The sequence below is a fragment of the Mytilus californianus genome, unplaced genomic scaffold (assembly GCF_021869535.1).
Source record: "Mytilus californianus isolate M0D057914Y unplaced genomic scaffold, xbMytCali1.0.p SCAF_5, whole genome shotgun sequence".
Lineage (NCBI taxonomy): Eukaryota > Metazoa > Mollusca > Bivalvia > Mytilida > Mytilidae > Mytilus > Mytilus californianus.
The window spans coordinates 43,271,382-43,282,429 of NW_026262701.1; the positions used below are offsets into that span (position 1 = coordinate 43,271,382).

At 32.9% G+C, this 11,048-nt stretch overlaps 1 protein-coding gene across 1 annotated transcript; it reads left to right on the forward strand.

The window, feature by feature from the left end:
• The first annotated feature begins 1,433 nt into the window (after positions 1-1,433).
• On the forward strand, positions 1,434-10,628 carry LOC127702227 (uncharacterized). The gene is made up of 3 exons (XM_052206336.1): positions 1,434-1,522; positions 7,434-8,381; positions 9,952-10,628. Exons 2-3 carry the CDS (start codon positions 7,469-7,471, stop codon positions 10,170-10,172), a joined length of 1,134 nt encoding a protein of 377 aa, XP_052062296.1. The 5' UTR covers positions 1,434-1,522; positions 7,434-7,468; the 3' UTR covers positions 10,173-10,628.
• The last annotated feature ends 420 nt before the right edge of the window (positions 10,629-11,048 follow it).

The window sequence follows — 11,048 nt, forward strand, 5'->3', positions numbered from 1 at the left end:
ATTAAAATTTGGTGACTATGTTGATCATATCGATCCCAATTCAAACTCTATATATTATTTAATGATATTACAGACACACTAATGTCTGATTAATATCTTCATTTACATCAGTATAACGGTTACAGAATGAGTCGCTTTAGAACTTAACTTTATGACAATCAAGATATTTCAGTTTACCCATTTTGATTGTGAACATGCAATTTCTATCTTGCAACATTCCAGTCGCTGTTCTACTGGTCCAGGAATAAATCTCAAATAAAATGCCATGACTTCCGTTTCCTAGTATTATGCTGATTTCCTAGATGGATGGTTGATGCTTACTAGTCACAAGGACGCTTATGTTGAACGAAGGATTCTTGATTGTAAGTTACCGTTACCGAATATCCAGCCGGGTAAGCGGGTCTACAGCAGGTGTCAGACTGATCTAGACCCATCTCAGAATATCAGGCACCAGATGCCTGACAAAGGATCGGTATGTTCTTCTTGTCACTGTCACGAATCAATCCTCTTTTCCTCGTTAATAGCAAGCATGAGGTGTTTGTGACCTTTTGTTTTTGTTGTTGCATAAATTTCTGTACAGATTTATTATGAACTTGACAAGATCGTTTCTTTTTGTACTTTTCAATACGCTGCTTTGTAAAATGATCTACTCTATCAAAAAGTAAAATAACAAAAATACCGAAGTCAAAGGAAAAGTACAGCTACAGATATTAAAGTGCAGGTTGATTTTTTTTATCTGCAAGTTTGATATTATCTGATTTGTAAAATCAACACAGTTTCGTAAGAAAAGTTTGGGAATTCCAGCTGCTACTTGGCCATACCAATTCGGTGTTGAAACATGTGAAATTAGTTGGGTTTGTTTCCCAACTCTAAAGCCTTTTTTCAATCTTGGAATGGAACCGAATAAGCTTAATATTTAAAAAAAAAAAACCACTTAAGTTATAGTGCTGTTCATTTCAACATAAGTATATGCTTAATTTTATGGTACATGTATGCTTTTACATTTATTTGTGCTTTACATTCGTTTTGTTTAATTTATAGTTGTGCTTTAATCTTAGTTGTGCTTCAGTTTTAGCATGTATTGATCTTAAGTTGGGCTTAAAAAAAATAGTGCTTTGCGTATAATTCCATGTGCCTTGCTGTAGAGATGCCTTTTAATATAATTATAGTCCTTTAATTTTTATCTGTATGCTTTCTGTTTTTATGTTATGTAGCATAAAGCCCTCAAGAGCTTAATAATATGTTTGCATTATTTTATCAAACCAAATCAAAATAAAACTTTCTTATTCGTATAATAGAGTGAAATTTGTATATTATTACTTAATGATTGAATATTTAATTTAGTTTGCATTCTCATTTTGTTGCGGGACCAGTAAGACCTAAAGTAGATATAGTTTTAAATCGAAAGTACAACTGGTTTCTTGGGAGCAAAATGAAAGTAGAAGACTGACTGGTATGGTGGTGAAGGCCAAGTGTAAAACAGTTAAAACTTTTTGAATTTTAGCGATTTTTTCCATTACTGGTCAGTGAAACATTTTTATTCAGCTGGAAACATGTACAGTGAAATACATTTGTTGTCCTCGGTACGAGAATCGAGCCTATCTAATCTCAAAAATAGTCTTTAATTTATGTCCAAGGTTTTTATTGCTTTAATATACATTAAAATTTCCTCCCAAAGACAGTTTTTATCATAGATCGTGAGAATTTCCTGTCTTTGGTTTACTTGTCAATATATGTAATTGGACAGCATTTTGTAGATGGAATTTTAATATCAAAGGTTGAAGAATGTGGCAGTCCGACCTGCAATCTACTTATTTATATGATATGGAGTTTGGTGAAGAATATTGTGACCTGATGTCATTTAAAATGACCTATGACCTGTAAAAGTGTTTAAAATCGTTTCCTTTGGTAAAAAGTTACCTTGCGTCTGGAAACAATTTTTAAACGTGACCTTTTGACCTACATTAAAAAGGGGTACTGTACTGGTGAAAAGTAAACAGTTGTTCCTTTCAAATTCATATTTTGTCTCATGGAATAATACCCCTGTATCTCAACTGTTAACATTACTGGTAGAGAGGATTTGGCCTGTGCTTTCGCTCGAGGTCTTCGGAAAACATACTGACAATCCTCAGAACCAACATGATACATGTACCGGTAGTTACAAATGACAGGTGTCAGAAACCTAGAAATGGCAAGAGGGGACGATTGCGCTAAGCAATGTACATGTATTCACTCATATAACAAATAAGCAAATGCACATGGATATCCAAAAATATTTCAGTGCAATGCCAGAAAATGACAAACCTGATCTAGATTATCTTCTGATAATACTGTATCCCAAGTCAGGAGCCTGTAATTCAGTGGTTGTCGTTTGGTTATGTGTTACTTATTTGTTTTTCTTTCATTTTTTGTACATAAATTAGGCCGTTAGTTTTCTCGTTTGAATTGTTTTACATTGTCATTTCGCGGCCTTTTATAGCTGACTGTGCGGTATGGGCTTTGCTCATTGTTGAAGGCCATACGGTGACCTATAATTGTTAATTTCTGTGTCATTTGGTCTCTTGTGGAGAGCTGTCTCATTGGCAATCATACCACATCTTCTTTTTTTATAAGATCAATAAAACAGTTTCATATTTGATAGGCAAAGACAATAAAACACAAACATCGCAGTATCTCCTTCATTTTGTCCTTATGAAATGTAATCCTTTAATGTTTAATACATTTTCATACTCGAACTTAAAAAAAAAAACGTAATAAATTAACCAAGTTAAATGAAAGTGTTTGGCCTTCAAGTGCTATAAGGAGATAAGTTTTGTTAAAATACTAATTTCATTCATTACCAATTTAGATGTGATGCGCTATATACATGTAAATATCAAGAACTGTACACTAGTCATTCTAACTTCAATCAATCAAGCTCATGACGTTACACGATAAAAAAAAATATACCAACTGGTTCCAACCGACTTTGTTAGACTCGAACATGAACCTCTTAATTTGATGTACCAGGGACCTAAGTCAGTCCAGTAAAAAAAAATTGCATCAGATCAATTCCTATTTAAATCCTGGCCCAACCAGAGCAATGTCTGAAACTTGATCATCATTCTGTAGTATAGCATTGACTAGTTTAAGACCTTAAAGACCATGACATAATACAAAATTTACCAAAGTAAGGCTTGAACACTTCAGAAGATTGATGACCGTTACTCTAAAATATCCCTCTCAGATTAACCATCTTCTTTAATATCGCTATCAAAATGAACCTCTTCTCTTTTTTATACCCCTGCTTTAAAAAAGTGGGGGTATACTGTTTTACCTTTGTCTGTCCATCCATCCGTCCATCCGTCAGTTCGTCCGTCCATCCCATGAATATTTATCAATGCATTTTTCTCAGGAATTGCATTACGAGGATTTCTGAAATTTGGTTTCAGGGTTTATATAAGTCAGCTATACCGTGTGATGCTTTTTCAGATTCATCACTTAACAACTTCCTGTTTATCGTCAAGTATTTGGGCGGGGGTATCATTAGTGAGCAGTAGCTTGCAGTTTCACTTGTTTTTTTCTATTTTTCTAAAAAGGAAACGTAAACTATGAATATAGAAAAGTTCGACTCTTAAACCGAAACATAAACAATTGTCATGATTGTAAACATGGTAAAGAAAAAGATATTTAAGTCAAACATTGAAACTGAATAAAATAAACTAGATATCATTGAGATGGGAGCCATCTCTGTGGGCCACGCTGTGAATAATGTGTGGTAAAAAATTTGTATCTTTATCATTGGACATGGGGTTGTCAAATGAAACCAAAGTTTTAGACCTTGACCTTTGACCTAGGAAGTTGTACATAAATTATGACACACCCTCTGGTGTTGGTTTATATACATATCAAGTATAAACTTTGAAATAATAATGGTTCTCAAGATATAGAGCGGACACGATCTTTACCATAGGACATGGGGTTGTCAACTAAAACCAAAGTTTTTGACCTTGACCTTTGACCTAGGAAGTTGTACATACATTATGACACACCCTCTGGTGTTGGTTAATATACATATCAAGTATAAACTTTGAAATCATAACGGTTCTCAAGATATAGAGCGGACACGATCTTTACCATAGGACATGGGGTTGTCAACTAAAACCAAAGTTTTTGACCTTGACCTTTGATCTAGGAAGTTGAACATACATTATGACACACCCTCTGGTGTTGGTTAATATACATGTCAAGTATAAACTTTGAAATCATAACGGTTCTCTAGATATAGAGCGGACACGATTTGTTACGGACGGATGGACGGATGGACAAACAGACGGACAGACGGACAGACAGACTGATCACTATAGGGCGGCCGCCATTCGGCGGCGCCCTAATTAAAGTCCAACTTGCCTGTAAAAAAGTTTTCCCCAATCTAAAGAAATATTTTCCAGACCAGGTTTAAATATTGAAGACTGGACATTGAGTCTCAGCACAAGAAAAATCATCCCAGTGAAAACTCTAAGGACAAACCCAGGTTAAATATAACAACCAAAAATAGAAAAATGGGATTTACATGACTCATAAACATCACACTGGAGCCAAAGCATTTAAGTGAATCCAGCCGGTGCATCATATTAGTGTACTATATGACATTACATGTGAAGGTGGAGAATGGTGACATTCAATTTTTAAATTTCAGTGTACTATGTGTACTCAGTCATAGATATACCTCTATAGGGTTATTACAGAAAATATCTTGCATGTGTTATTACAGATACTTTGATGAGTTGTCTACTCTTTAATCCTTAAATTTTTGAAATCTGTAATAACACGTTTGTTATTTGTAAAATAAATCATAAATGTTTGAATTTTTAGCTGGCTCTATGGAACTCTTGAAACTTTGCGCAGAAACTAAATGCATAGCCTTGATAACTAATTTTTTAATTAGATTAATACATTTTTCATTTACCATGGTAAATCAATGAGACAAGGCTTTTAAGGGATAAACTCAGCTGTAATAACAAGGCTTAGTTATTAAAGGCATGTAACTTATTATATGAGACACTTATAGAATTACTAGGAAACTTGCACAGAACCTCATTACATGCTCTGATCATAATTTCTTACAATGAATTAAAATACATTGTAATTAAGCATGATGTATGTCTGAGCAAATGCTTTGGAGTGATGTAGAGAAGCTGTAATAACACCCTTTAGTTATTACAGGCATATTTTTTCTGTAATAACATAGGTTTACTATGCATGATTGACAAACTATGAACTGTTATATTTTTCTATAGTTTAGAATACATAAAGAGTTTTAAAGACAATAGTAATATCAATAGCACTTATACTACATTTTAACAAAACTAATGATGTATATTGTCCCTTTGAAACATGTAACATACATATGTTATCACAGTTCTTTGATTTTTTAGTCCTCAATAACAAATGTATGTTATTTTTCTCTAATAACCCTATAGAGTTATATCCTTGACGTACTAATTCATGGAAAAAATATATAACCTTAAACAAAAAGATTACATATATATACTGATATTTATAACCCTGGAAATAAACTAATCATGGATACCAGGATTAAAATTTTGTACGCCAGACGTGTGTTTCATCTTCAATAGACTCATCAGTGAAGCTCGAATAAAAAAAAGTTTAAAAAGCCAAATAAAGTCATGAAAGAAATAGGTTGAAGAGCATTGAGGACCTAAATTTCCGAAAGGTGTCCCAAATACAGCTAAGGTTATCTATTCCTGAGGTAGAAAATCCTTAGTATTTCAAAGTTTTATAAACAGTTAATTTATAACTATGACCATGATGACCATATCAATGATAATTCATGTCAACACAGAAGTGCTGACTACTGGGCTATTGATACCCATGATACCCTCGGGGAGGAAATCTCAAACAGAAGTGGTATCTACCCAGTGGTTGTAAATAAACTCATCATAGATTGAAAATTGAGAAGTTTAGTGATTCTATCATCACACACAATAACTCAAAACCTTTAGTATATCACAATTGTCAACAGCAGGGCATAATAACCCATTATAAACATAGTATCTAAAATACGATATAAAGGAGTAGGAACATTTTCAAATTTGCAAATAATGATTGGAAATGCATAAGCTCAAGACATGTAAATAGAGTACACAAGGTCTTTGATGTTATGACATCACAATTACATATGAAAACTTAGAGAATTTATATAGTTACTGACATTATCCCACCAAATAAAAATTATTTCTTGAGTGCGCACATACTTTTCCTATCTTAAATATACCTAAAATTTTATGTTAAACAAGGAAAATCAAGAAATATTACAAAATATACACATTTGATCATTTTGTGTTGCCATGGTACATCATTTAATGTGAAAAAGTTTTTAAAGCTGAAAACCCTGTTGTGTAATTTGTTTTGTTTTCAACGCAAGAAAATAATTATAATTTGCTACTTTCGTTTTATTGTAATGCTGCAAGGATAATAAACTATGCAACTTGTTTTTTGATTCCAGAAAACATTGACAATTTACTTCTTATAAAAATAAGGAGATGTGCTAAGATTGCCAATGATGCAACTTTCAACCAGAGATGTGCTAAGATTGCCAATGATGCAACTTTCAACCAGAGATGTGCTACGATTGCCAATGATGCAACTTTCAACCAGAGATGTGCTACGATTGCCAATGATGCAACTTTCAACCAGAGATGTGCTAAGATTGCCAATGATGCAACTTTCAACCAGAGATGTGCTACGATTGCCTATGAAGCAACTTTCAACCAGAGATGTGCTAAGATTGCCAATGATGCAACTTTCAACCAGAGATGTGCTACGATTGCCAATGATGCAACTTTCAACCAGAGATGTGCTACGATTGCCAATGATGCAACTTTCAACCAGAGATGTGCTACGATTGCCAATGATACAACTTTCAACCAGAGATGTGCTACGATTGCCAATGATGCAACTTTCAACCAGAGATGTGCTACGATTGCCAATGATGCCACTTTCAACCAGAGTCCAAATGATGTGGATATAAACAACTATAATGGTTCACTGTACAGCCTTCAACAGTGAACAAAACCCATACAGTATAATCAGCTATTATGAAAGGCCCTGACCTGACAAAACGAAAACAATTCAAACAGAAAATCCAAAATTCTGGTTTATGACAAAACCATTAATGAAAAAAAAAAAGAATGACAGACAACAACCAACAACAACCACTGAAATAATGACTCCTGACTTGGGACTGGAACATTGAGAATATGGCAGGTCAAACATGTTGATGCTCAACCCTCCCACTAACCTAGAACAGTGCTGTCACAGCACTGACTATATAATATATATTAGCAATGGGAGATAATTTTAGTTTATTAAAACATATATGCCCTTCAGTTTAATTTTGTGATGTGTAATTTTATTCTTTATATTTTTAGAATACCTTAAAAACAGCTCTGGAGATTTAAAAGCAATGCTTTTGGCACGAAGACTTCCAATGCAATATGTTGGCACTGCATCGTCTTGTGAAGGAAAAACTAAACAAATTTGCAGGTCAATTTTTATGGCTAGAAATGTTTCAAATTTTATCCAGAAACCATTAATACACTTAAATGCTTTAAAACCTAAATGCATGGGATGGAGAATTGAACATGGTCAATCATTCTCTAAAAATATGATTCATTTCAAAGAAGGGTCTCCAGGTAAAAAAAGAAAAACTATTGAACAGGAACTAACTGCTTTAATGGACAAATGGGAGATGAAAAAAGCTGTTAATTTATTCCGTGAGAGTGTTGAGAATGGTGTTTTCCCTGATTTGAGTATAGTTTTAAATTTGTTACAACAACTTGGTAACCTTGGTGATTATGAATGTTTGTTGTCACTCAGAGAATTACTTATGGACAACAAGTTGTGTTCCATAGACACTTTTTTCGGTTGTTTACAGGAAGCATATTACTATAGCGGTAGATTGGATGAGGCAGTTCTATTGCTGCGAATTCTTTATCATGATTTGAGAAATTACGATGATGTTGATATTTTTTTTACCTTGATTGGTGTTATGCTTCTACAACACTTCCCACACCGATTTGAACTTATTGAAAGTTTTGCCAAAGACTGTCGTGAAAAAGAATGGCCAGACCTTTTGCCAACAGCAGGCTTGTGGAAGTGTTTTGTTCTAACTGAAAATTTTGAAAAGGCTGAACAATTATTGACTACACACAGTGGAATTAAACAGAATATAGCACAAATGGCGAATCATATAGTGGAAAAGAAGAACAAAGTTGAGGTTGACAGACTTAGTGTGCTCAACTATTTGAAAGAGTCTTCCATAATTACAAAAGAAAATCTCAGAATCTCAATCTATCTCCATTTGCTAAGAGATTTAGGTAAGTATTTAATGTAGTTTTAAATAAAATAAATATAGTTCTTTAAGCTTGTATATAACATGTATAAAGATTGAAAGTATTGAACAAAACATGGTAAAGGGGGTATCTTTAAAATACATAAGCAAGACACAATCAAAAGCAATGACATGAATGAGGTAGATGTTTGGACAACCAAAAACTGACTAATATCAGGTGATTCAGAAAGATGAGCATAATGATTGCTTGATCCACTATAAATGTGATAAATACTTTTCAAATTGATCTCAAATATATATATTAGAAAACTGGTTATTTATTGTAGTTTAGGGATGTCAAACTATGGATGTTATGAGAAGGAAATTTTGAAAGGACTCTTTGTTGATAATATTGTTAAATCAATCTGTCAACAATTCAATGAAAAGTAAAATTAAAATCAACTTGTCAACAATTTGATGGATTGTAAATTTGTTTTAATTAGTGTGTCATATTAATCCAACACTGTTACGATTTTTCATATTCCTGGCTATGGTGTTGACACTTACATGTAGTATTCCCGTTGAAAAACAATTACCAACAATGCTTATCTTTTTCGGGGCATGTACCTATATATTTTATAAAGTTGTACATCTACATGAAAATGTACACATTATGCCTTTCACATACATGTACACTCTTTTGCCAATAAAAATTGTGAATGAGAGCCTTAAAAATTGGAGTCATTCGAAATGAACTTTTTTGATGCAATTATGTTTTTGACTTTGTGTACAATTAAAGTGTATTTGAATTGAGATCGACTTGCAGGTCTTTCACATGACCCTGACTTCACTGCTCATGTTTAGCAATTTGATATGTACTTTGTAGGATTTTTTTTTCTATATAAATGTATGCTGTTGATGTTGAAGTAAAATAAATGTCATTTTCATGCATAATGCAGACTGCTTATAAGTTGTTTATCCAGCATAGATTGAAATAAACTGATAAAACAAATGTTTGTCCATCTTTGTTTAACTCAAAGGCTTCTTAAAAATAACAAAGACCTGTACCATATGCATGTGTACTATACTGTATTTTAAAAAAAGTCCCCATGCATATAAACCAGTGAATTTTTTAGCGCACCTAAATATTGGTACACTTTTCATCTTTTTCTGAAAAAATATACTGTCACATGGGTGATACTATGGATAAAAGGAGATGGTTAGTATATGCTGTTGAGACAGCAACCCAACAAGCAACATATAAAATCAACAGGCATCACTCAGTCAACAATTGGCCTTGAATCATCAATACACCATAACACTTTTGTTCACCATTACTGGATATCAGAAAGGTTCCTGTCAAATTTTGACGTCACAAAAGAAAATGTCTGAATCCACAGAGGAAATTTGATTGTTTTATGACGTCAGTAGTTAAAATGCTGCAAATTCTCAGGTCAAGTGTCACAGATTCCCAAATAGCGACAAGTGCCTTTAAAATATGTAAAGCACAAAATCAAGGTTAGATTTTCTGTTTGCGGAACAATTTACAACTGTTTCATAAATTCATGGCATATAATTTAGAGATTATAGTTACATGTATCAATCTTTATTTTTAGTTCATGAGAGGAAGTGGAGTGCAGTTCTTGATTGCCTTAAAGAAGCAAAGGAAAGGCAGATGGTTTTACCTGTGGATGAGGTGAAAATGATAAGAGCTAAAGCAGAACAAGTCTTATTTAATGATGATTTTGATAATTTTACCCTTATGCAGTGCATAGACAAACTAAAAAAGTACAATTATTCTATAAAATCAGGCAAAAAAAAACCTGATAAATACTGAATATGAAGGTATCAGTCATTGTCAGTATCCAGATGGACTGACAAGTGAGTGCTTAGAAAAAAGTGACATATTTTTCTACATTCACAACTTTGTCTATTGTTAAGTGATTTAAAGCTATATAATTTATTCAGCATAAATGAAAATAATCTAGTTACTTCTGTCCAGCAATGTCTTTCTTAGTGTATTCTTAAAGTAGAAGATGCTTTTTGTAATATTCCCGACTTTTTCTGTTCACTTTATTTTTTCTACTTGTGGAAATCATGAAAATAAATGGCTTGTGAATTCGAACATTAATATGCATGTCAGTATGACATTGTTTTCATTTTTATAATTCCAACTTAACACAAAGTTTAGAATAACTATTCAGGTATACAATATGAAATCAAAATAGCACTTTATGAATTTGATGGTTCATAAGGGTTTTTCTGGATACGTAGTAATATAATACTATAAGACTTTAAGGTAGATGGGGTGTCTAAATTATAATCCATAGAATTTTTTAATAATTTGCCAAAATGTAGTTTATATCAAGCTTTTTTAAAAAAAATGATTAAAAGAATGGGTCACGGGGCTTATTTTCACGCTACAGGTTGTTCAAAATTAACAGATTTTGTATGGATTATGCATGGAAAACCCAATTTTCTGCCATAAAACGAAAACTACACCATAGAATTTTGAGATAAAATATGAGAAGATAGCTTTAATAGTATGCTTTCAGATAAGAAAAAGAAAAAATGGGGTCACCGGACCCGTTTTCTTGCTACATAATAAAATAGGTAAATTCCTAACACATTCTATTGTAAAAGTACCTTTATCTGAATTATCTGCCCTTACATTTGAGTTGCCTCCCCTTATGTGGCAAAGTTGGAAAAAATT

Bases quoted from the DNA above. Each gene is read 5' to 3' on its own strand.
- LOC127702227 (XM_052206336.1), top strand. From the start codon at position 7,469: ATGCTTTTGGCACGAAGACTTCCAATGCAATATGTTGGCACTGCATCG. The intron at 8,382-9,951 runs GTAAGTATTTAA...CTTTATTTTTAG, and splicing joins CCATTTGCTAAGAGATTTAG to TTCATGAGAGGAAGTGGAGT.